This window comes from Paroedura picta, chromosome 4 (genome assembly GCF_049243985.1).
Source record: "Paroedura picta isolate Pp20150507F chromosome 4, Ppicta_v3.0, whole genome shotgun sequence".
Classification (NCBI taxonomy): Eukaryota; Metazoa; Chordata; class Lepidosauria; order Squamata; family Gekkonidae; genus Paroedura; species Paroedura picta.
Window position 1 is genome coordinate 114,971,099 of NC_135372.1, and position 27,223 is coordinate 114,998,321.

At 44.0% G+C, this 27,223-nt stretch overlaps 1 protein-coding gene across 5 annotated transcripts in view; it reads left to right on the forward strand.

Annotated features, from left to right (window-relative positions):
• The window catches only part of TOX2 (TOX high mobility group box family member 2), a 298,443-nt gene extending 277,228 nt beyond the window's left edge, over window positions 1-21,215 (forward strand). For all 5 annotated transcript variants that reach the window (XM_077335269.1, XM_077335270.1, XM_077335266.1 and 2 more), the window contains 3 exons: window positions 3,283-3,690; window positions 6,323-6,453; window positions 20,000-21,215. In XM_077335269.1, coding sequence (XP_077191384.1) covers window positions 3,283-3,690; window positions 6,323-6,453; window positions 20,000-20,036 — 576 coding nt within the window. In that variant the 3' untranslated portion in view covers window positions 20,037-21,215. The remainder of the gene's footprint in view (window positions 1-3,282; window positions 3,691-6,322; window positions 6,454-19,999) is intronic.
• The last annotated feature ends 6,008 nt before the right edge of the window (window positions 21,216-27,223 follow it).

The following is a 27,223-nucleotide window of genomic DNA, read 5'->3' on the forward strand; positions in this document are numbered from 1 at the left end:
GTTATTGGTCCCCTTTTCCTATTATACCAATGACACGAATAATGTATGTGATTATTAAGATCACTGAAAGATGCCAAACACGACTCTCTGCTTCCTGGCACCATGTTTCCACTCCAAAATCTGGCCATGCCTGCTGCTGTCCCTTCCCAACATATGCCTCATATTATTCTACCGCACTTGCAGAGCATCAGTCCTCAGCACCTCCTATGCTGAGTCCTGACAGCTCCTACTTCATGGGATTAGAGGTCAGGACAGCCGTGCACTGTGTCATCTGGGGTACCTCTAAGCGAAGTGTAGCAGAACACTTGGGCTTAGCAGTGAGAAAATGCTGTTTTGTATTTGGAACCTATGAGTTGTTACACAAGGACGTTGGCAAGTGGGCCTGGAGGGAGAAGATAAGTGACACATGCAGAGACAGGAGAGATTTTGGCGGGATTTGACAAAAATTGAAATACATTGAAGTAGGATGGCCAAAGTCTTGCCACAAGTAATAATGTGTAGCTTAGCCCATAGCCTGGAGGCTACCAGTAGCAAAAGAGGGCAGAATACTAAGCAATCTTGGACTGGGCTTGACCTCTGTGCAGATCACAAAATGCTCAAAACCCACATAGAACTGGTTAACTTGGCAATGCAAATGGCCAGGCGGAGACGGCGGTTTTGAAGTTAATATTGAATGGAATTACATTTGATTTTTTTTTTTAAAAGGTACCATAATTTTAATTTTAGTGTAATTAAAACTGAGGTAAACACACACTTCATGCTGTGGAATAAGCACTGAGGAACCTTGCCTGGGGAGTTAACTGAGCCATACTTGAAGGTTAAGAGCTGTGGCGAAAAGGTCAAAAAGGAAATAATCCAAGTCCCTTTCGTTGGTTTAAGTGTTTAAAAAGATTCATAACAGCACTGAATGTATTAAAGTTGGATATTTGGATATTGGTATTCCATCCACGCCGCATATAACTCATTGGCACAGTATTGCCGCATTTAGCAAAGCAGCAATAATAACTGCTATGGGCTCGTCTTTTTTTTTTTTTAAGGGGAGTTTTTAAAAGGTGACTTTCATATTTAAATAAACCTGGAATTAGGATATTTTGCAGCCAACCCCCCCCCCCCATACCTTTGCAAGTAAATGGCTTAAAATCTCATCCATTGCCTGAGATAAATAAATAAATAAGTAAAAAAATAATTGTTACAGTACCCTGCTTTTGAAGCATTTCACAGAATGGAGCAGGTGGCATGGTAGATAGCATATACTGTACTCAACAAAGTCTCCCTCAGTTTGAGGTTTTTTACATTCATTGGTTAGACAGTAAGCATTAAGAACCACCGGTTTTTATCCCATCCTCTGCCTCATCTTGCCTTTGAAATGCCCTCCCCCATGAGGCTCTTCTGGCACCTGCCTCACTTTCTTTGGGGTGCCAGGCCAAAACAAGCATTTTTATCCAGGTTTTTAACAAATAAAGCTAATGTTTTATACTTTTTTCTGCCCCAAGGATGATTTTATTTACATCATTCTAGGCTTCTCGGTCCATACTTGTCATTCCCTAACTTGTTATAATGTCATTAACTTGTTCTTTATGGATTGTGCTATTGATTGGTGTTGCCCTGTTTTTAATGCTGTTTTAATGGCTTTGTTTCATTTGTTGTAAGCTGCCTTGAGGAGGTTTCTGGAGAGGCAGCATATAAATGTGCTAAATAAATAACAACCTTCATTTGTGGTTAAATCTGAATGCAGGCCCAGCCTCCATTCCCTGGTAGTAAAACAGGAATAACAACAATAGGGTGATGAATAAGGAATTAATTGTAAAACAGTGCCATTTCAAAGTACCTTGTAAATAAAATAAATGCTGTGCTGCATAAACCATAGGGTCCAGTTTTACTGTGGTGGGGAAAAACAACCAAAAACCTGGCAGGTCTATACCTAGCAAAACACCCAGAAATGTAGGATGCTCCTTGGTAATAGTAAATATACCTTTTCCCTCCTTACTTATTGACTTTCCACAAAAACTATAAGCCTTATTTTACTATATCACCATCTCATACCATGGGAAATAATGTTATAACCCAAACCAATCCTGGTGATTCAGATGAGGGATTAAAGTAGTAGATGAAATGGCCTTCAAGGGAACTAGGCACTCAAGGTGAACAGAAAGCAAGGGGCTTTCACTGCTTGTATCTCCTGCTTCTCTGGCCCTCTGGCAAGCCAGGACCCATTTGAGCCCCACTGTCAGCCTTGGGCATAGAACAGCAAGGCTCTAGCCAGAAAACAAAACAAAAAGGCATGGTCTTGAAATACCTAGATAGATCAGTTTATGCTAGAGAAAACATTCCAGTCTCTGCATTGAACTGAAATTCACTGTCTTAAGAAATCTGTTATATTATTTGAAACATTTCTGCACTCCTTCTCCACCCAAATGCAGCCCCCAAGGCAGCAAACATCAAAGCATTAAAACATTTCAACATTAGAATAGCATTTAAAATAATGTGTGTGTGTGTTTTTTCATCTGTGTATGTGTGTGTGTAGAAACAATCCAGTAAAACATATAAACAGAGAAATTCACATAACAACACAATAATAGAGGAAGGCCAGTCACAGTTAATGGGGGTACCCCAAACAAAGCAAAACAGTCTTCATGCTCAGGTAGAAGACAATTTGGAGTGTGTTTGGAATAGGAGGCAGGCAGGATTGAGGCAGGATTTAAAGTGAGACTGTGGTTAGCATGAAATACTGGGGAGCTCCGGGTTCAGATCTCCAGTAGGTGGTGCAGATACAGTCCTTTTCAGCCTGGCCTGCCCCGTAGGGTTGCTGTGTGGGAAAGCCCTGAACTCCTTGGAGGAAGGATGGGATAAAAAGGGGACAGATGGTAGGAACTTAGTTGCCTTTCTTTTCATTAGCCCTGAATCATAGGGGGGGGGGAAGGTACCGTTTCAGAGGGAAATGTTTTGTTTTCAGTTTTGTTTTCCATCGATTGATGAAATTCAAACATATCTTACAGCTTGTTCTTAGCATCTTCCAGACACTAGGGGATAAGTGTTTTAAGGGAAAGGGCATGCTGAATAAGAGGAGGCCATTTTTAAATAGTTTTAATGATTGATCTGTTTAATTTATTCAGATGTTTTAAACTGTTGGGAAGCGGCCCTGAGCCTGACACGGAAGGGCAGCATGCAAATTTGTTTATTATTATTAATTTACTTACTTTCAAATAATCCCAATGCCCACGTTTTGTTTGCTTCACGTAATTTGCAGATTCCTTTGCATTTGTTTGTTTTTTCTTCCCTCAGAGCTCACCTGACCAGGGGGAGACAAAAAGTGCCCAAACCAATCAACCTTCAAAAATGATCCCACCGAAACAGCCGTTGTACACGATGCCTCCACAGGCCTCATCACCGTATCCCGGTTTGGGCTCCTTCTTGTCCCCATCAGATCTGCAGAGTTACCGTGGACACCCTCACCCCGGGCTCTCCAGGACCCTCAACTCCAAGCCTATGTTGCCCAGCATCAGTGCCTCACCACCCCCTGCTTTCCAAATCAGCCCCCCTCTCCATCAGCAGTTGTCTTTGCATCACCCGCAGAGCTCCATCCTCAACCAGCCCCTCAGCATGCAGCAGGTCCCACAGCAACCCATCCTGTCTCCTTCCATGGCACTACAGGTACAGCCCCCGATAAACTCTTCACCACCAGGCCAGCAGGTGAGTGGTTTGGGTCCTAAGCAGGAATGGCTTAAGCGTTTCCATGCTAACACTGGTGTTCAGGCAGGAGAAATCCATAGGCAGAACTGGCTTTCTGAATCTAACAAGGGTTGTGCCCCTGTAATTAAATAAATCATGTGCCCTGGAAGGTTTCTCTCCTCTGCTGTGGGAGGAGCACACAATCAGTGGGCATGTCCAAAAGCAAGAAAAAAATTATCACTACTGCATTAACAGATCGTTGTGTTATTCGTGGGGCAGTAGCAGAGTTAAGACAACTAATGGGGAATGGATCAAAAAGCTTGTGTAAGCGTATCGGAATTCTATGAGTTCATTTACTACTGCATTTAGTAGGATGTAACTTGTGTGTCCCCTGGATAAATCCCCCTGGATTTATCACCCAAAGAGTAGAAGCATTTTTCCCAGAGCCCCCTATACACTGGTATGCGGAAGGCAGCACGCCTTCATTGATCAACCAAAGCCTCTTTTGTTCTATAGGATACAGCAACTTGAAAGCTGCCAAGTGGATGTCATGATGGGGGGGAAAGAACAACTGTTTTGCAGTTCTTCATCTACCTCCTGTAAAGCCAGCTTGGTGTAGTGGTTAAGAGCGTGGACTTCTAATCTGGCGAGCCAGGTTTGATTCCCTGCTCCAACTGCATGGAACCAGCTGGGTGACCCTGGGCTCGCCACAGCACTGATCAAGCTGTTCTGACCGAGCAGTAATATCAGGGCTTTCTCAACCTCACTTCCCTCACAGGGTGTCTGTTGTGGGGAGAGGGAAGGGAAGGCGACTGTAAGCTGCTTTGAGACTCATTTGGGTAGAGAAAAGCGGTATATAAGAGCCAACTCTTCTTCTTCTTCCAAATCAGTCCCCATCAGATCACCAAATCAGACCATTATCATGGTCATCTGGACATATTTGCATATATAAATGCAAAATGTTTGAGTACAAACATTTTAATCTATTGTTTGTATTGTTTGTATTGTTTATTGTGGTGGCAAATTGCACAGTTGCTGATGTAGGCCAGAATGTTTAGACACACTTCCTCCAGAAAATTGTGGTGCAGTTGAACTAACAGTAATGACAATCAATGAGGTTTATGTGGGATCAGAGAGCCGGAGCTCCAGAAAGTATTATTGGCCCAAATATGTAAGGTACATAAAGCTCTTTGCTTGAACTCTCTATTACTGCCCAGATTTTACATTTATCAGGTGAATATAAATTGGCTTTCAGGTTGTGATTGGTTCCTGCACAAACATGGCAGCATTGGCACTGACAGTAGCATCTCAACAGATTTAGTCAATAGGGCTGTTTTGCACGGGTGAATAGGACTTTGCTGCCATGAAATGGTACAGAAAGACACGGCAGTAAAGAGATAAGGACTGAGGCCCATATTACTATATTGTTGCAGATTGCTTTAAATCTGCTCCGATTAGGTCTTTTCTACACTGTTTAAATTGGCCGGTTTAAATGCTTTTGGTTTGCTGGGAGTTTGTTTACAGATTTGAGATTTCTGTTGTCCAAACCATATTGCACTGCTCCTTGGATGTCCCATCCTGTTGATTGTACTTAACTTGTGCTACATAATCTTCCTTGAATCTCAATGAGAAAGGTGGATGGTGGATAGGCAAAATAAATACATGATTGTCACTTCAGACTGAGCTATCAAACAGTGGCATTTGACAAAGAAACCATGCTTGTTTGTTTGTTTAACAAAGTTACTTCACGTTCAGTCACCAAAGTGTATCATCACCAAGAGACTAGTACTTGTGCTGACCATGCCTATGACTCCCCCCACCCCACCCCACCCCCCCAAAAAAAGCTTAGACACCAGCAACAGCTTCTGTTAGTACGCATAATACACACAATAGATTTAGGGTTGGATCCAAATCACATGTTTTGTCACTGGAATGGAACTCTCGCTGGCCCGCTCACCCTCCCTCCACCCCACTGCAGCCCACTGCACTCCATGAAATTCAGCTTCTGGGAGAGAGGGTGTTCTATAGCAAGAAGAGGGAATTGATGGAAGTTGCCCTTCCCCTTTAGTTAGTAGGATTTTATTCCAGATCCAATCCAGAGAGAACCATCTTGGTGTAGTGGTTAAGAGCAGCAGCTTCTAATCTGGAGAGTCAGGTTTGATCTTCCCCCGCCCCCCCCACTCCTCCACACGCAGCCAGCTGGTGACCTTGGGATAGTCACAGTCCTGTTAGAGCTGTTCTCACAGAGCAGTTCTATCAGGGTTCCCTCAGCCCCACCTACCTCACAGGGTGTCTGTTATGGGAAAAGGAAGGGAAGGGAATTGTAAGATGCTTGGAGACTTCTTTGGGTAGTGAAAAGCGGGGTATAAAAACCAACTCTTCTAAAGTTTTCCAACTATCAGATTGTAAATCAAAGAAGGGTACAGGAACCAAAAGTTGCTTTACAGTCTATTGGAAAGATTTCAGTTTTGCCCATGATTAATCAGAGTTCTTGAACTTGAAGGTCTCTGTACCTTTAAGAACTGTGTTCAACCGCGACTTCTCATCGACCTGCTTGGGATATGCATTTTGCCAAGCACTTACACATAATACTGTCCTGATCTGACCATACTTGTATGTGCAACTTTTTTTTTCTTGTTTCTTCCCCACTTAGGACTTTTCACATATTTCATCTGATTTCCAAAACAGTGTTGGACCACGATCGCCAGGTGCATCAAACCCCCCGGGAAATACCGACTGGGACAACGATTACCCCAGCAGAGAGTGTGGGATTAACCACTGCAGGCCAGTAGACAAAATACAAAATTGCACCATGCTTACAGGGTCATGTAAGCTGCCTTTGTTTGCACCATCAGGGACACAGTAGTTTGTCATTTAAGGTCAAGAAGAGAGAATAATGAAATAATCAAGACACCATGTTCCATCAACAGGCATATTTGTTTTGAATATGAGTGTGTTCTTCTGCAGAGCTCTGTCTTTCCAAGAACTAGGGCTATCTTGTTCCCAAAACAATGGCATGTTTCAGAACAAAGATGGCTCAGTTTTAATTTGACAGATATCTGGCATTTACCTTGAGCCATCTTTCTTTCTTTCATGCATCACAAAAACAAATGATGTGACATGGATGTATGTCATGAGGAGAACCTAAGTGTGTGTGTGTGTGGATTTTTAAGACTGACATATCCACTTCCTCCCTGTCCCTTCCTCTCACTCTTCAGCTAGTCCTTAAGGCCATCTTCTCTCCCTGAATATGACAGAACCATTGCCCCCTGCAGCCAACATTTAGAGGGCACAAGTGCTGGATTAACTCATTGGCCAACCAGTTTCCATGATCATGGGGAATTCTCCTGAGTGCCTGTAATCCTGGAATTAGCTTTTGCATAATTGTTCAGTTCACACATTACTCTGCACTCATGAGCAAGTTTCCAGAAATGCTGCGATGATACCTAAACCAGCCCCAAATCATTTAGGAAAGGGTGGTAAAGGATGCTTAACTGAAGGAGGGTAATGATTGAACAGATAATGTGTACACACCCAAGTGCCTTTGTTTCGGCATTTCCTCATAGTCATCTACTGATAGCTAGTCTGTAATTTTTCTTCCCTATCAGGATCAGCATGTGTCTGTCAGAGAACACATATGTGGCAGAGTCCAGAGCTTTCACTGCCTCCCTGAAGATTTAATGGAGATAGGCAGGAAATTTTAGTAGAAAACTGATTGGTGGTGGTGAATGGCTTAACTGGACCTTTGAAACAATCATACAGAATACTTCTGAGCATGAACAATGTATATTTCACATATGATTTTTAAAAAGTATCAGAGGACATGATTTCATTTGTACTTGATCCGCACACATTTTGGCTTGTTCAAGCATAACTGGAATAGGAATTGAAAAATGTTCAGGCTTATCATGGGATCCCTCCTCTTCATGTTTGTCCCTCCTCTTCATCTTTGTTCCTCACAAGTTGGCCATCTGAAGGGGCAAACTGTAGCTTATGGTTGCCTTACAAACAGATTCCACTCAATGAGTAATAATATTTTTTTTTGTTTCCATCATATTCAGAGAGGCAATTTAAATTGGAAAAACTTTGCAGTGAAAAGATTTAATCTCCCCTGCCCCACAGCACTGAAACCCCACTGAAAAGCGAGAGAGAGGGAGAGAGGGAGAGACCAATTCCGCACTGGCACTGCTGCACTGGGCTGCTGCTGGGTGTTTGTGATGGAGCGGTTTGACCCACCTCTTCCCAGGTCCAGAGGGGGAAGCATTTTCCGCACTGGACCCAGTCCATCCCAGATTCGTGCCTCCAGACGAGGCGGCCAGGGTGGAGTGGTTCCACCTCACTTTGTGGCAGTGCAGGGAGTTTTTAAAAATTTTCAAGAAGGTGGGATTGCATTACATCACAATCCCACCTTCTTAAACATGAACAAATGCCCCAGGCAGCTCTGTGGCACTGCACAGCACAATGGAGAGGACGGGGGCATTTTTTGTGGGCCTGATGGGCCTGGCCTGACATAGGCCCCAATGGCACCCGTGGGGCAACCGAAGACCTGAGTTGGGCCAGTACCAACGTCATCTGGAAGTGGGTATTAGTCCTGCAACCAGACGTAGCGCTGGCCTGGGCCTTCGTCATCATGCAGAAAAGGTCAGAGAGAGAGCAAGAGAGAGCACTGTTGCAGCCTACGATAAAATCCTGTGGTTGATCTTGACCTGTGATATCATTATGAGTTGGGTCCTCATTGTCTTGACAAAAGCACGGTTCCTGCCGTTCCTTGCAAAGTTCCTGAACAGTTGAAACCATGTAACAGTTACAATGTGAATGCAGGGCTGGTATTAGTTGAGAAGACAGGAACAGGGGACTGAAATTCAATCTTTTCGCTGTTGCATCCTTGCCTGTCAGAAAGACAACAGTCATCTGGGCCAGCAATGCACTTCCCGTTTCAGAATGGGCAGCCGCTTCTCTTTATTTCTGTGGCACAAGTAAATATTGTGTTAGACCCCGAGGAGTATTGCAGTCTGTTTTATAACTGCTTTCCTACAGGGCTTTTCTCCCCCACTTTATCCTTTGGGGATGGAAACCCACTAGAGGAATTTTCATTGCTGTCCTTAGAGAATGCTTGAAAAAACACCTTTCTCCCAGTGTTGCAATAAAGCAGTTTTTGCATTTGAAGCCCAAATATTTACAGGAGCCTATGTAAAGTCAGTGGGCCACCTTTAAAGGGACAGGGAATTGTGCTAGGCCTTGGAGATTGACCCCTTATTCAGAGGCAAAGAATACTTGTCAGCTCAGCTTTCACTCAATATGGCCAACCTTTGTTTTCAGATTTCCACTAACTTTAATGGTTTATACCATATTGAATGGGGGAAGGCGATTTCATTAGCAAGAAGAGTGCTATACTTTGCAAATGAATCTTTCTTTCTTTCTTTCTTTCTTTCTTTCTTTCTTTCTTTCTTTCTTTCTTTGAGGTTTTTCCTTTAGTATGCTGGGGGGGTTGCATTGTTTCAAATTTTTGTCCTATTGCATTGCTTATTACATGTCTTGCTGTTTTCTTGCATTGCTGTACTGCAATTATTACATTCATTGATTTACTGTGTGATCCACCCTGAGTCTCGGTGAGAAATTAATTAAATTCAGACATCAAATAAAAGTGTTTTTGAAAAGGTTATACACATCTGTTATTCCCCATAAGAAAAGAAAAATTACATTGGTGGTGGATGCAACTAGATGGAGCGGCAACTTGATGTAGTGGTTAAGTGACCTCTAATATGGAGAGCCGGATTTGATTCCCCACTACTCCACATGCAGCCAGATGGGTGATCTTGTGCCAGTCGCAGTCCTGTTAGAACTGTTTATACATCAGTTCTCCCAGAGCTCTCTCAGCTTCCTTGTCTCACAGGATGTCTTTTGTAGGGAGAGGAAGAGAAGGCGATTGTAAGCTGCTTTGTGGCATCATTGGATAGTGAGGAGTGGGGTACAAAAACTAACTCAAGAGCCCTTTGACTTCTCAAAAGTTTTTTAAAAGGTAGTTCTCAGAAATGAATGTTGAATAGTTCTCAGGCTGGAGAGGTGCTAAGCACCAACATGCAAAGATTAACTGTTTTGCAATAATAAATTGTTTTGTAATAATAAATTAACTGTTTTGTAATTGGCCCACACACGGCTCCTGGAGGCAGGCACTCTAGGGGCCGCACGCTCAGCTCCTGGAGGCGGATGCTCCAGGGACCTGCCCAATCCAGAGACGCCCAGTGCGCGCTCAGCTCTTGGAGGCGGGTGCTCCAGGGTCTGGCCCAATTGGGCTGCTGACCAGGACATCACCGGGACAGGGTGGCTGTCCGGGTCTGGACAGGGCTACCTACATGGCTCTTTCAAAAATATAAGAGCCACTAATGGTTAAGATGTATGCCTTAATAGAAAAATTGCATTATTTTGGTCTACTGGAATTATGAAGAACATTGGTTGATTCCCATGTAGTAGTTAAGGAAAATGCAGGGAGCAGTTCTAAGTCACTAAAACAAGTGCTTTTGCATGCTGGCAAGATGTAACATTGTGTGCAGAGGACCACCATAACATTCTTGCACAGAGCTCTCCCATTTGATGCCTTTTTGAGAGTAAAAATGTCAGATTTCATGGTTTTATTTCTCATTCCTGAAAAATCACTAAACATAAAGTTGAACTTGCATGCAGCCAACTCACTCCCTACCTGATTGGCCCTCCCTTGGCGTATGCTGCCAATAGGGAGAGAGCACTCTGCCAGTGAGGGTCAATCAGTTCAAATTGCACTCTGCCAATGAGGGCCAGTCTGGTCAGATTGCTTACAGACAGCCAGGAAAAGCCTCTACCCTGGGAATATTTACTCATAAATAAGCCGTGGTCCTCAGCCAGCATAGTTTAGCCCCAATCAGGAGGGTCTTTGGCTCTGGTAGTTTAGACCCAATCAGGAGGACGCTCTCTGCCAGGAAAGGCTAATAAGTTTGCTGAGTAGAAGAGGAGCTGGCCTCAGAGCATACCCTGCTGCCAGTAAGTTGCCTTGGCTTTTTTCAATTTGGAGAACATGGGGGGGGGTGAGCAAGCCCCCTCCTGGCATAGCCTCTGCGTGCCTTCTCAGGGGGCGGGGGCTGTGGAAGGCCCAGAAACAGGCTCCTGCTGGCCCTCTAGGACACAGGGCAGCCCTGGGAATGTTTACTCATGAGGAAGTGATGGGCAGCCAGGAGTCTGCTTTCTGGTTCCAACTTCTTCCAAGTGTCAAAAGTTTGCTTGGTGGAAGAGGAACTGCCCTGCTGCCAGTAAGTTGCCCTGGCCTCTTTCAACTTGGAGGATGGGGCGGGGGGAGCCAGCTGCCTCCTGATGCAGCCTCTGTGTGCCATCTGGAGGGGAGCCCACTTGGACCTGTGAGGTGTGCAATTTGCAATCTGAAAAGGGAGGAATGCTTTGGAGGTAGCCATCACATGCAATTGCAGCAGGGAAAATAATGCTGATGTGGGTGGGGCTGGGAAGATGCAGACTTTCTCTTTTCATACGGATACCACATTGGTCTTGATGCAGTGTTTCCAACACCATCCCAACAAAGCACATTTGAGACCAATGGCATGGAAGATGGGGAAAGTGTAGACAGGACATGGGGCCATGGGGACATGTGGAAGAGGCAGGGAGACACTGTTTCCCATTAGCACCTTCCCAGTAGAAATGGTTTTTATACCCTGTTTTTCACTGCTCAGAGGAATCTCAGAGCTGAGGAGTCTCTGATTATAATAGTCTTCTTTCCTCTCCCCACAACAGACACACTGTGAGGTAGGTGAGGCTGAGAGAGCTCTGAGAGAAACTGCTCTGTGAGGACAGTTTCTAATAGGACTGTGACTTGCCAAAGATCACATAGCATGTGCAGGAGAAGATGTTCTTAACCACTGTACCAAGTTGTACAAATTGTCACTGCCTTAAAGAGATGTCACTAGAGCAGAGGCAGAAGAAGCTGTTGCAGGAGGATAGTATAAGTCTTTTTTGACTTGCTCATTGACTGTTATGGGATTTTTTTCCTTTAAATCTGGACCTTCTGGCCAATGGCTTCTCAGAGCAATCCAAGGAGGGAAGCACTCAGATATTTCCTACATGGGGAAGTGATTGTGTGGTTCATAAGGTTTGCAGTTTGAGAAGGGAGGAATGCTTTTGTCTTCTGTGTGTGTGTGTGTGTGTGTGTGTGTGTAGGTAGAGGGAGTACAACACAGGCCTCTGTCCCCATCCCAAGCAGCCGTTTCCTCCAGGGGAACTGATCTCTGCAGTCTGGAGAGGAGCTTTCATTCTGTGGGTTCTCCAGGTCCCACCTGGAGGCTGGCACCTCTGACCTGTGGCGGGGATGCTTGCCTCCAGCTGGGACCTGGAGATCCCACTTCTGGGGTTTCTCAAAGCCTGAAGAATATATCAGGGATTTCTCAATGGCAAAAAAGTTGAGAAAAACCAACATAGAGGCAGTAATTGAGAAACCCTCTGTAAGTTCTTTGCCAACCAATGTTTTCATGTTTGATTGTAACATACAGCTGTTTTTTATTCACTCTGAAATTGAAGTGAACTGAAGAATGGACTGACTGAAAGGTTTTCAGTTTTTTTAAGCAAATTTTGCTGTCAATTAAATATTTTCATTAAAGGAAGAAACTTTGACAATTTTAGGAATTATTTGATGTTTATTGTTATTAGCAATTATTGCCACCCAGCATTTCTGGTTCCCACATGGAGACTAGCATCCCTGCACTTCCATGGGATCCAAAGCCAGGACTTTTCTCCAGGGATCTGATCTCTGTTACCTGGAAATGACCTGCAATTCCAGCAGATCCCCAGGTCCCAACCTCTCCCATCCTGCAACCTCTCTGCCACCGAGTTCCCCCCTCTCAAGCAACCCTTTCATCTCCAGGAGCCTGAAAATGAGTTGTAGCTGTAGAGTCCCCCCTCCAAAACAGCCATTGTTCCCTGGAGAGCTGATCTCTATAGTCTGCTGATGACCTCCAATTCCAGGAAATTTCCAGGCCACACCTGGAGGTTGATGACCCCCAGGTCAGGAATGTTCCTTGAGGTTTGGGGGTGGGGCCTCAAAAGTCCAGGGGTGGGCAGGAAATTTTGCCAGGAAGGCCACAGTGCAGGTGTGCATCCTAGCGCCTGTTGTTTCCATGGGTGCAATGGGCTTTGCTACTAATCATATATAAAACCATGCAGACTGTGCTGAGAAGGGCAACCAAATATGATGAATTGTAGTAGTTTATACTTCAGTAGCTTATACACTGCCAGCAAGCATCCAGTTAGGGGTGTGTGCTGAGTTTCCATTTCAGCCTACTGCATAATACATGATGATCCAAATCCAGTGTCATAACCGGTTGCTTCTTGCTCACAGTCCTCCCCTATTATTTGATATTATGTTATCCATTGCATGAACCTCCTCTCAGTTAGCAGCAATAACACATGGGGAATTCAGGGTTTTATGAAATGGGAATTGTTGGCAAAATGCTACCAGTGTGTCTGGCATTTAACAGACTCTTGCCTGAAGGAGTTTACAGTCCGAAAATTCGAGACAAGGAAGACAACAAAGGAATAGGGTGAGGGAGAAGGAGGAAGAAATGCAGGAAGAATAGGGTTCTTTCCTTGGCTAAATGAAGAGGAGGCTAAGCAATTTTTCTGGGGAATTCACAGAAAGGTAGGGGACCACTCACCGGGGAACACTCAACGCCTTTTACTGAGGCCCAGTGGGGGGGGGGTAGTTTACTCTCAACCACTGCCCTAACGCTCTCTGATCGCTATGGTAATGTTTAAACATCCCTTCAAAATAAGATACAGACACGCCACAACAATGAACATAAGGAACATTTTATTTTCATGGAAATTTTAACTCATGACAATGACAAATCAATGGGAACCCTGAGCTTGTTTCTCTGCAACGAGATAGTCCCATCTGGGAGTGATGGGAGACAATGACACCCGAAGTGTGTTGTAAAGGGCCGGGGGGGGTGGGGAGAAGGCGTCCTTTGGGGCTCACCTCCAATTAGTCGAAAGACCACATGTGGTCATAGAATCATAGAATCATAGAGTTGGAAGGGGCCATACAGGCCATCTAGTCCAACCCCCTGCTCAACGCAGGATTAGCCCTAAGCATCCTAAAGCATCCAAGAAAAGTGTGTATCCAACCTTTGCTTGAAGACTTCCAGTGAGGGGGAGCTCACCACCTCCTTAGGCAGCCTATTCCACTGCTGAACTACTCTGACTGTGAAAAACTTTTTCCTGTCCGCGGCTCACAGGTTGGGGATCGCTAAGGTAGGGTCTGAATAGGGAACTGAAGATTTGGATTCTGGCATACAGGGATTCTGGGAGGCAGTTACATATCAAATGTCTATTAAGTGGCATTTTACCATTTAATAAGCATCTTCAACTGGTTTGGCCACAGGATCAACATACACCTCTCATTGATTGTATTCTAGGAGAAATGAATGACATCCACTGCACAAAATGATTTAATTCAGCAGTTGCCCGAATTGCACTTGGCTGTTCATGGGGTTCTAGATGACTCAGGTCAGGCCTCATTCAGATATAGATATTCACTTAAGAAGCCCTAAGCATCTAGTTAGCGTTCCTGTATCCGATCATTTAATTCCTGGTCAGAGATACATCTTAATAACACTTTAGGTCAATTATGGGTACAGCACTATTAGAAAATCTGATTCCATTTTAAGCTTTTATTAAAATATAACTATTGCATTCTTAACATTGACTAAATCAACAGAAAATTATATCATCCATCTTTGTAACATAGATAATTAAAGGACAGCAGCCGCACTAATACATAAAAGTATCTTCCTTCTAAGATAAGCAGGTCACAAGGAAGAAGCCCCTTCTAAGAAAAAGCTCTCCATCAGTCCAGTTTAAAAATCTTCTCCTGACATTTGTTAAGGTCACACATTCTTGGCTAGCTAATTATCTTACAACTTCAAACACCATTCAAGGTTATCTGGGGTGAACCTGCACTGTGCTTTTTATCCCCGCTGACCCCAAATTAAAGTCATCTACATGTTATTTGATTTCCATTTTGATACTTAGTGCTTTAAATTTTCCCTCTGCAATGTCTGATTGATCCATAGTAACACTACTTTTCCCCGCCATATCCAGGACTGAATATAAGTTGCTACATTTGAGGAAACCGCTCTGAGATCCCCAATGTTAAGTGTAAATCTCTGCATTTTGCTGGATTAACTACCTCCAATGCTGACATAGCGAAGCAGGCTGCCACTGATTGGTCAGGGCATCAGTTCAAAGACAGCCTTGTTCCTTGTTGCCATTCCCACATAAGGCTTATTTTTGCCCTCATTTTGAGATCTGTTTTAAAGTGACTGTGCTCCAAAAGCTCACACTTCTATTAGCAGAAATTTGCCTCTTGGATTTACTTTCCCCTCCTCGTGCTCTATGAGGCTTCTCCCCTCCCTCCCCCCATCCTGCTCCTGCAGGAAAAGAAAGATAAACAAGCAGCCTCACACTCCACTTGCCCCTCCCCTGGCTTGCTCTGGCTGTATTGCTGGGAGTCAAAAGGCAGGAAATAAAGCACTCTCCAGCCTTGTTCTTCAATGACAGCTGGAGCTTCACTTGATCCCCCCCCCTCCCAGTCAAGTGGGAATGAGACCCCATTGGGACAATGCAATTGCAGAAGGATGGCATGTTTAAAATTGGGAAAAGGAAGGCTGTAGATACGGGTTCAAATTGACTAGAATTCGTCAAGATTCACAGTGGAAAAAGAAGTAAGTGTAGAACCAACCCTGTACTCAAAATGTCTTCTTATAAAATATATAAAAACTGTTAAGATAAAAAGTAGCCAGACTGAACTAGGTTTATTTAAAAATACTGATTACAAATTTCTTATTCAAAAACCCAAGCACACTAGAAAATCTTAAGATTTAGGCTGTTGATATGTACGCTGTTACTAGAATTTATTTGCCTGTGAAAATAATCTGGACTACTGATACTCTTGTGGCGTAGGGTGGTAAGGCAGCCGACATGCTGTCTGAAGCTCTGACCATGAGGCTGGGAGTTCGATCCAAGCAGCCGGTTCAAGGTTGACTCAGCCTTCCATCCTTCCGAGGTTGGTAAAATGAGTACCCAGCTTGCTGGGGGGTAAACGGTAATGACTGGGGAAGGCACTGGCAAACCACCCCGTATTGAGTCTGCCAAGAAAACGCTAGAGGGCGTCACCCCAAGGGCCAGACATGACTCAGTGCTTGCACAGGGGATACCTTTACCTTACTCATATGCTAGGTCGGGGGGAGGGGCAGTACTCTCCAGTTACCTTTTGGGGGGGACCTCCCAAGTCCTCCAGAGGAGAAAATTGGCGGCAGTCAATACAACCATATTGAGTACTGACACCTTTTCTTTTCACAACTTGTAAAGGGCTATTTCTTCTCTCTTTATTAGACTACTGAATGATTGGCAGGTCCATCATCTTATCCATGCTAATTGCTGTTTACTCTGCCTTGCTATCATGTATGTTCAGCTCTCTGGGCATCTTAATCAAAGTCTTTAACTATGTTCTTTAAACCTTTTAGTCCAGAGTGGTCATTGCAGGAGCACTCTGGCAAAGTAGCCTGAACATTAGTCCACAAAGCACATCACGCAGACCTGCTGACTTGCAGACAGTCAGTTTGTCCAAACAGAAACAGACTGGGCTAATTCACGCAGGAGACTGAAAGATGCCTTCCAAATTATTCAGTCTTCCAAATCACTTGCGTAAGTGCACAAACACCATTAAAAAAAGCAAAGATAAAACGTGGCGAATGCACTTAGTTTAGATTAAATTATTTATAGTAATACCCGTAATGTGTTTGGGAGAGTAGTTTGTAAAATTAATGAAGTTTTGCTACTAGAAGACGTCGCTATTTCATGTTCATATTAAATCTTTGTTGAAGGTTGAAAGACAGAGTGTTTCAAATGCAGATTATAAAAAAGTACAAATAAGGAGATTATAAAAGGGAATTGATATGAAGCCATCTTTTGCAAACAGATGTATTGGTGCTTTCAGCACATTTCCACTGCTGTGCCTGTCTTTCCAAAATTGCTAGGGTACAATTTGGAAAAAGCTCATCAGCCCACAACTGGTAGCCGAACTAGGAATGCCAGCAGACAGCCCAGACATATAAAGGGCGGGAGGTACCTGACCTTTGCTAGTGCATCAAGGAAACAGGTGCTGTGAACAGGACTACAGTGATACATCTAGAGGCTGTAAATCAATGTCTTCTCCTCCCAACACCATTGAACAATGCCAGGTTGACATATCCAGTTGCTTTTCAAAATGGAACAATGGCATCTCTTAGTGTGTAAGATTTATAAGGTAAAGGTAAAGGTATCCCCTGTGCAAGCACCGGGTCATGTCTGACCCTTGGGGTGACGCCCTCTAGCGTTTTCTTGGCAGACTCAATACGGGGTGGTTTGCCAGTGCCTTCCCCAGTCATTACCGTTTACCCCCCAGCAAGCTGGGTACTCATTTTACCGACCTCGAAAGGATGGAAGGCTGAGTCAACCTTGAGCCGGCTGCTGGGATTGAACTCCCAGCCTCATGGGCAAAGCTTTCAGACGGCTGCCTTACCACTCTGCGCCACAAGAGGCTCTTTTAAGATTTATAAGATTTATAGATAACGATAATTGTCTGAGGTTTTGACAAGGAAGCTGCATAGTGGCTCTGCAGACTGAAATTGTCCTATGTATCCATTAGACAGGATCAAGTGTTTTTATTTATTTTATTTTGCCTCATTTATAGTCCACCTTACACTCAAGGCATATTAAAGATGTTCCAAGACCCAGTGTGATGAGGTTGTTGTGTGTAAATTATCTGCTGATTATAGTAGGAAACTTGTATGCCCTCTGTGAAGTGGACGAGAACTTTGTATACTTGTTTCGACGTGGAATTGTGCCATTCATTGATACTTACTCCATCACTATTATTGTTATCTTCCTTTACTAGGACTTCTAGGCAAACCTGACTGAATGCCAGGGATGGCACAGTAATAGAAAACTGTACTTTTGTTGTGACAGCTGCATATGATAGGGATATTCCTTTCTGCATGCAGCACTGGAACAACAGAAGTTAAAGGACAAAGACTGAAGGGTTGATGCTGCAAAGAGAAAGGGATTGACAAAGTCCTACAGGCAGCAGGGAAACTATGAGAATTTCTAGAGCCTAGAATCCATTGGTAGGGCCAGAGTAGGTAGAGCTACAGCAGCCCATTAGGAGAAGTCTAGAATGTCTAAGAGGTAGGAAATCGAAGAGGCACCACTTTAATTCTCTGCCCGGAGTGTCAGTTTAATTCCAATTTCAGATGTCTATTATTAAATTGCTCAGATTATACAGAGGAGTGCAAAGTAGTAACTAAAACTGCAGATCAGCATCTCGCTCATGCGGATAGTATAAAAATCCTTATACTGTAGATATCTGTGAAAGTATTTTGAGTATCGTCTCAAAATATTTCATATGAGCGGATTTGTTTGATGTTTCCAAATCCTCAGGGGGGAAGACATGGGGGGGGGGGTTGAGGCCTAAACCTATCACATGTCCCAGATACTGGGTCTAAAGGGTGACTTCCCAAGTGAATTTGCTTAGTTTGGTCTTGATAATTCCTGTCTCCTTTGCTTTGTCCCATATAAATGTGTGACTGCCATTGATTTGTAAGAGAAGTTTACTACACTAGATGTTGGGGGCAGTTTTGTGGTAAATGCAAAAAGTGTTCATTGTCCCAGCATGGTGGAGGGTCTTACTTTTACCTCATATGCTACATAAGGACCAAAAGGTGTGACTATTTACATAGAACTCATGATATCTACTAGGATTGTGAGCTTGGGAAATACCTGGATATTTTTTTTGGGGGGGAGGGGGGAAAGCCCAAGAAGGGCAGAGTTTGGGAGGGGGAGGGACTTCAGTGGGATACAATGTCATAGAGTCCATCTTTCAGAGCAGCCATTTTCTTCAGATCAACCATCTCTGTTACCTGGAGATCAGTTATAATGTACTGGTAGGGGATTATGGGAATTGTAGTCCATGGACAACTGAAGAGCCACAGTTAGGTCACCCCTGTTCTATTGTCTACAGGCATGCCTGCTCTTCATGTGCATGCCAGCTGTCTCATAAGCAGTATTTTGCTTTTGGTCATTATAATAGCAATAGTGACAAAAGCAACAATAATATGCAAATAGAAACATATAGCTAGAAATTCCTTCCTGATCCTAAAGTAACAATCATCATTACCCTGGGCATGTAAGAAATGGCCACAAGAGCTGAGCACGAGCTCATCCCTTCCCATGCTCCTGCCCAAATTCACAGAATCAGCATTCCTGTCAAATGGTCATCTAGCCGCTGCTTAAAAACCTCCAAAAAAGGAGAGGGAGCCCCCCTCCGCCGAAAGCTTGATTGTGTCAGGAAGTTCTTCCTAATGCTCAGCCAAAAACTCTTCTGATTTAAATTCAGTCCATTGGTTCTGGTCCAGCTTGGAGAGAAGGAAAGCTACCATGGTCTCCTTTTCCTTGCTGATGCGGCAGATGGGCACCAGTGAAGAAGGCAGTGTGTAGCCTCAGCGATGGCTTTTCCCCCTCATTCCATTCCCTTCTATGGAGAAGGGTGGGAGGGTGGGTGGGACAGTGAGAAAAGCCCACACTGGACCCTCTACAGGAAGGGGGTGAATAGAAAAATTCAACTAATAGAAGCCCTTGTACTTCCTTCCTCTCTATCTCTCTCTTCTTTCCATTTCTTCACTCTTCGTTCTTCCCCTTTCCTCCCTTCTGTTTATTTCTTTCTTCTCTCTCCTAACCTGGAGATTGGAAATCCAGCTGCCCAAACTCCATCCACCCCCAAGCAGCAAAGATGTTTCCACATACGTTTTCTGTCAGCATCCGATCCTCACATCCATTTATTTGTTACTTGGCTTATTCATCACCTGACAAAAGTTGAACCAATCAGTGGGTGAAAGAATTTTCAACAAGGAAATGTGACCAGTGCAGAGCGATCAGATATAAAATGTTTTTGAAAGCTTCGCTCTTCCAGAATATTGTAAAGCCAATGGCAAATAGACCATTGATTTTAAAAACTGCTTTCAACATTTCCCACCTCTCTCCTTGCAGTGTGCACATATTAACAGCTCAGTTGCTGCTGTCAGAAAAAGTCTTGGACTCTTCCTTCTCGGATTAAAATTCAATTTTCAACTTTGTTTAATCCGCAGAACTTTGGTGGGAGGTACCTGATTGATTTGTTGCTGGCTTGGTGTTTGTCTTATTATTATTATTATTAATCGCTTATCACTCTCTCACTTTAACCCTCCTTTTCTTTCTCCTACAGCATGCTGCCAAGGGACAAGTCACTCTACCTCACTTAAACCCTGACATCTCCATTCTGCAAAGGTGAAAAGGAAGGACATTTAAGAGGGCCTGTAATACAGGCTACCCAGATGGGCATCCAGCAGGTCACCCGGGCAAGAGAGCACCTGGCCTTTGGCTTCATATCCCGGCTCGGAGAGCAGTCTTTTCCTTTCCTTCTCTTCTCGTGCCTCCTCTTCTCTTTCTTTCTCTTTCTTCACAGACGTCTACTGTAAAAGGAAGCCAACCATGCATAAATCATGAAGAACAAAATTGACAGAGGACACACACACACACACACACCCTGTAACACACTCCACGCCACCCTGCGCGCTCGCGCCTTTCTCTGCTTGCCACCAGCTTAGCTATGGACCATTTTCCTAGCGAACTGCTTTTTAGATCTGGCACAGACCCAGTCACAGTGCCCCAAGGCATTAGGCTTGGCTCAGCAGCAGCAGCAACAGCAGGAGGAGGAGGAGGAGAAGGAAGCGGCAATCCTCTTTTGACTTTCTAACGGCACTAAACTTTGTGCGAGACAAATGTGAAGTCTTTGTGAATATTGTACATGCGGAGGGCCTCGGATGTCTGGCGGGGGTGGGGGGGAATTAAAACTTTAAAAAATAAAAACTATTGTTAGAAGGATGGAGCAGATGGGAAGCAGAAGTGCAAATAGGAGAGAGCGGAACAATGTGAAAAAAGGACCATGGGGAAAAAATTATAATTTGTTGGATAGTTGTAAGTAGCTTACTAAATGTTTTAGAACTGTGCTAAAGACATCTTTAAGATTTTTGTGGGGGGAAATTAGTAGTTTACTTTATAGTAAAAGCATTTTATATTAATTGTAGCACATTTTTTTAGTTATACATAGAATGGAGATGTGTATAAAAAGAAACCCTGCCAAACTTGTTTCTATTATTTGTACAGCAAGAAATGGACAATTTATATCCATGTTATATGGCATTATTATATTTTTTTCCAGCCATATGTCCATCTATTTAAAATTGCTGACAAGGATTTTTGTCTATTTATGAAAAATTAGAAAGCAGAATTACAGTTTATGAAAAGTGCATTTTCCATGTGGTTTTTTTATTATTATTATTTTTATTTTCTTCATGGTGCTGTTTCACAGTACCTGCACATTTGGCTCACCATGCTTATCTTACCTTTCTTTATAATAAAACATATAAAAAGTAGAAAAATAGCTGTCTTGTTCTTTTGTGTGCTTATAAGCATATGGTGTTCTGGGCAGCCCCATGTGATTCACACCTCACCAGTGGTTCAGAGATGCACACAATGTACTTCCAATAGTGACCGAAAACACGTAGATCCTCAGGTTCAATGAGAAAGTTCTAGGTGTTTCTGCCAGTTATGAGAAAATTGCTTATTCCCCTTTCCTGTCTTTGAATCCCTACCTGGGAATACAGCCCCAGTTAGCAATCAAGTCTGACTGTCACCTCATATTAGCCACATGCAAGAAATACTGCCGCTTATAGCCACTAAAATTAAATTTGTGCTGGATTGAAGCTGTTGTGTAGAAGATCATATACATAATCAGCCACATCTCTGCTGTATTCATCACATGAAGATTTGTAGTGTTGATTCTTATGGTTCATACAGCAGTGCAATGGATTCCGTTGTGACAACCTGCTGCCTCCCTGGCATTTCCTGAGGGTGCTAAATTCAAGGGCTGTGGCTCAGTGGTAGGGCAGCTGCTTGGCATGCAGAAGGTTCCAGATTCTATCCCTTGAATCTCCAGTTCAAAGGATTAGGTAGTAGGCAATAGGAAAGGCCTGAGCCTAGAGAACTGCTGCCAGTCTGAGAATACAAAACTGGCATGGAGGGTCAGGTGGTCTAGTTCAGTCTCATGTGTTCATTTCCATACTGCAAAGTGCTCTGTGGAGACCTCACCATAGATGGGGGTCAGTGTAGACCTGGCTTTTATTCCAGTGGATCCAAGCTACAGGTAGCAGGTAGCTTTTGACAAGGAGCCAGTCCTTTATCTGACATATTGTTCAAGAATCTGATCCAGGTTCCCTCCTTGTGTTACAGTCTTACTTTCCGTTTAATAAGCATCCAAGATAAGCCTTGTTCACATGTGGGGCCAATCAACGCATCACAAGTAAAGAATCCATTTGTCATCTCGGGGTGGTGCACATATGCATGATCTAATACACATTAATATAAAGGTCAAAGTACATAAATATTCAGTAGAAGCTTATAATTAAAACAACAAACAATATTAAATGATTTAAAAGCTCCAGTCTATGTCTAGCATGTTGCTCGAGGAGGGGGAGGAAAAAGGAAGGCCCAGGTATGCCCTGCCTACTTTGGTGTACTGACCCTGTAAACAACCCACCAGGTGGCCCAGGCTAGCCTGATCTAATTAGATCTCAGAAGTCAGGCAGAGTCAGCCCTGGTTAGTACTTGGGTGGGAGACCACTAAGGGAGTCCACCAGGGTTGCTGCACAAAGGCTAGTGGCAAACCACTGCTGAATGTCTCTGTCCTTAAAAATCCTATGGGGTTCACCATAAGTTGGCTGTGACTTGACAGCATTTTCCACTGCCCAAGGAAACGGATCAGCACACACCCAATAATGAAAGATGCCTATGTAGCAAAATCAGGGGGGGTAAAGACTATGTATTGCCAAGCCTATGCACATATGAGACAGGCAAGCAGGATCCCACTCCACTCCCCAACCAGGGCAATCCTGTATATGTAGTAGGCCCCACAGGGCTGCATTGGGCTGCATGCTTGCAGGTTTCTCATAGGAATGTCCCATGCCCTACCCCCTGAACCCAAAGGTCACTTCTTTTTCTGTATGTAAAAAAAAAATGATGGACAATTCTCATCTTGCATCTGACAAAGTGTGCTCAAGCAGCCCTTGAGCCTCCATGTTTGGGGAAGCAAAGTGCAATGCATAAATGTCACAATACAGTTAATCTTTAAAGAGCCACATGACTTTTTTGGGGTGGGGTGGAGGGTTCCTGCCCTAACACTGCCACCGTTCTTGAATTAGGCGCTTTCTGCCACATTAAATCACTGTCAGCCTCTGTTTTATCATCAGAACAAAAATATTACAAGTCTTGTGCATGGAAGTCCTTGGTCAATGCAAAAGATACTCGGTGTTCCAAAAGAACCAAAGACCAGCACTGAGAAGAAATCTGATAAGGACTATTTATGTAAAAGGTTTGATTTAGTGTTTTACTGACTTTATTCAACTGCAAAACCTGGAACCATGTTCCTATGATATACTCTTACCCCTTATCGTGCTCTTATGATATGCTGTTATACATTTAGTAGTACATAAATATTTGTCATTGTAACAGGGCTGACCATTTTAATTTTTTGCCTATGTAGTTTTTTTAAAGCACTAGAACCACAGAGTTTTCTGTTGGAATAACTACTATGGGAACAGATGGCAGTCCAATTTGTGAAGTGGAGAAGTGGACACAACATCACCTCTTCCACCACATGGCTCTTATAATGTTGCCAGGTATGTTCCATGGGGAGGCCAATATGCACGGAAGGCATATCTCCTTAAAAATGGGATGGATCACACAAAATGGAAATATGCACTCCCATTCCAGCGGAAGGGTGGGATTCATGGACAGTAAATGGGAGTTAGAGAACCTCCCAGTAAGTCACTGTCCCAGTTCAAAGGCAAAATAAGTAGCCCAATGTGCTTGTACACACACAGGCAAAGCAAAGATGTAGGATGAACGAATCCTTCCAAAACTACCAATTCTCTTGTCCTCTTTGGTGCTGCTACAGTTCACTTGCATTCTCCAGTCATGACAGTGGAAAACTGGAAAGGGGGTAAGCAAGGGCTCCATGGCCGGACCCCAAGAGCCACATTCTTAGCAAAACAAAGATTAAGCTGTTAGGCCAGACAGGCGTAAATCCCTTTGGATGCTAAATGATGCCCACTGGAGCTTGCAGTCATGAATCAGCCTCTTAGCAATATTGATCTTGATCCACTTTAAAAATAGGAGCCAGGAAAGGTAATAAAACCGGCTGAAAAATTGCATGCAGTAACATTTAGACATTATGTGTCTAGCAAATAATTGTGTGTTCATAGCAGAACCTGTTTCCTGAAGTAGAACATTAATATGAAGTAAAAATCTATTGGAGATGTGTGGTTACAATATTATAGTCTGAAGCAAATCATCTCAAGAAAGCTCTTTGTGGGATTGAGCCTGTGAGAAGGGATGGACTTGCCACTGGTGTGGAAAGACTGGGGGTGGGGGAGGGGAGGGGGAGGGGGAGGGGACTGGAGTGCCTGAGTGGAGGGAGAAGGGGAAGCAAGGAGGACTTGGGGCTGTTGGGCCCAGAGCTGGCTATCAACTCCCTGTGCCTCTCCTACCCCTCCACCCCACCCTGAGCTCAGCCCATCCTGGAATGAGTGGGGTCTGCAGACCTGCTGGCTTATCTCTGGCATGCAACTCAGGCTGAAAGGAGCAGGCTGAACAGGTGCTTGGCATTCAGCAAATCTCAGAAAAGACCTACTCTCCCACACCTTGTTTGCAGGGTTCATTGTCTGTGTGGTTACTCGCTCTTTGCTATGACTGCAGTGAGTTGCTGGTTAACAAGGCTAGGAAGGAACTTTATCCAGAGCTAACTGGCTGGTAGGTCCTGGAGGTTTTGCCTTTCTCATAGCAAAGAATATATTTAATGTGTTTGTTGGTTCAAAAGAGCATGACTGTCACAATTGCTAGGGTTTAGGTATGGGGTGGAGATTGTGCAGGGTGGCTCCCTGCATGACAGAAAGGGGTTCCGTTAAGGGGCTCGGGCTGTGTGTGAGGTACAGGAGAGCCAAACTCAGGGCTGAAATATTGGTCACGTCCCCCCCCCCCCCCCCCCCGAGGCTAGTGATGGCTAGGAATAGCAGTTTCTGCTGCTTCCCTCCCTAATCCCAGCCCTCAACAGCTGACAGTAGTTGGGCTGTCAACAGGGCTCAATGTTCCCAGCCTGTGCTGCACCGAGACCTCAGGATCCTGCAGTCAATAAAGGTGTGGCCTGGTTCCTTCCAGGGCAGTCTGTCTGTGTTATCTTTCTCCTCCCCACCCCCCCACCCCCAATCTGGTCCCCACAGCAGGCACAAACCAAACTCCTTGAATTGGCCCTTTCCCCCCCCCAGTAATCAGCTCAGCCCTAGTTTCACTCGGGGAAGCCTGATCAGTAAGACTTCTCCAAATGGCTGCTCCTGCACCGTGGCTTCTCAGCAACTTGCTGCCAACTCTATTTTAACTGAGTTGATTCATTTTAAGTATATGTCACTGCTGATCTAGATTGTTGTTCTGGCTATTAAAATTCAAAAAACTCTCTGTGTGTCTCTCTGTCTCTGTCTACACACACACACCTTTTCTTGCAGCTCTCAAAGAGACACCAAATTGTTTGGATAGCCCCTGGCCCGCTTGCCCCAGTGGAGGGAATGGCAACCAACAAAGAAGGATTAAGGAAAGGCAGTGAGCAAAGTTGACATTCTGCTTGTCAACATGGGACGATCTGAACTGTGGCCCTGGGCTGCCCTGTTGCTACGTAGGTAAGTGCTGGAATCGGAGATCCAGACTTGCAGGAGAGACTTGAGCCTTTGTGACACGCTGGGGTTTGAGCTAGGAAAGGCTGAGCTATTGGTAATTTGTAATGATCGGAGTCTTTCCTGGGTTTTTTGTTGCAAAAGAGGAAGAAGAGCTATCAGCCTATATGTAAAACAAAACTTCTCTCTTTTTTGCGCTCCAGAGAACAGTATGTGAATTTAGTAATCTTAAACTTGCAAAAGATTACATTAAAATTAACCCTTGGGCTATTTTCAACAGCTGATGGCTATCTGGCATCTGAGGGTACTGAAGAGCACTTTCTGAATGCATTCAGTAGCCCACTGTCCTGTTGTCACTGTGGACTTCTTGCCCTGAGAATAGGACCTGGGGCAGGGGTTCTTGGGTTGCTTCCACTGCTGGTGATAAGCATGCTCTTGTGTGTGTTAAGCACTTCTGTGCAGCTTGTGAATATACAGTAAATTAGGTTAATGGGGCAAAAGTAGAGCCATTTGCAGTTCAAACACTGATGTCTAAAATACCACAAATTATCCTCTGGGTGTACATTTTCCTGCTAACAGGAGTGACCACAGTGCATGACTATTGGTGTCATTTTGCACTGGAAAGCAATAACATCTATGTTCTTTTCCTGGGATCTGTGGTCCCTTTGGCCCTAGAAAACGGTGAATGGAATATTTCTAGGAATGTACAAACCGGAACATCTGGACATTCATCTTGTGGATTCAGATGATACTGAGTTGACTTGCAACCTAAGGAAACTGGTTTATGTGACTATTGCAAAACAGCTGTGGTAGAAGGCACACATATATATAATATAAACATGTCCAGTTCACGTCAAAGGTTTACAGCTGAGGTTTGTTACCTTCATGCCCTTTTTGTATTCTGAAAGATCTTGGTGGTTCAGTGCCTTCCTTCCTAACACAGCAACCATATTTCAGTTGTCCCCAAGGAAATATTGCCGGTTCAGATCTTCTTGAAGAGCATCACTTTGTTTTTGTGGCTAGATTAGGAATGATAATGGAACTGCCCACTGTTCAGCAGTGTTTTATTACTGAGCTTTGCACGTCACAGAATGTTTGCGGCCAGTCTGTGGCATCACTACAACTCAGCAAATGGTGAGCGAAAGGACAGATACGTGGAGATGTGCAGCTCAGTCAATAATACAATCTGATAAGAAGACAGAAGAGGACATATTATAACAGCTTCTGTCATAATGGCCCTTAATTGAGCACTGAGAAAGCAGCATCTGTCGTGTTATTCCTCAGGGGAATTTAGAGGGCTCTGGCCTCAGTGAAATGGGACTTGTTCTACACACACCGTTGTTATGTGCTCCACTCTCATAGCTTTCTGACCATACCTTTTATGCCCATGCCTCTGACTGACATGTCAGCAAATATCTCAAACATGATGGGCTGCAGTCAGGTAACAAAATATATGCCTAGCGAAAGGACTCACAGTTAATCTTCCAAGGGGACCAAATTAGGAAAAGAGAAGTAAAACTTTGCCAATCCTTTATTCTCACTTTAGTATTCCTCTCGCACCTTGGCATAGGACAACTCATTCCTTTATTCTGTTAAGCTCTTGAAGCTATGAGGGTGGGTCCTGCCAAGACCCCCTTGGTCGCATTTGCTGCAGAGTATTCTGCCCTGTG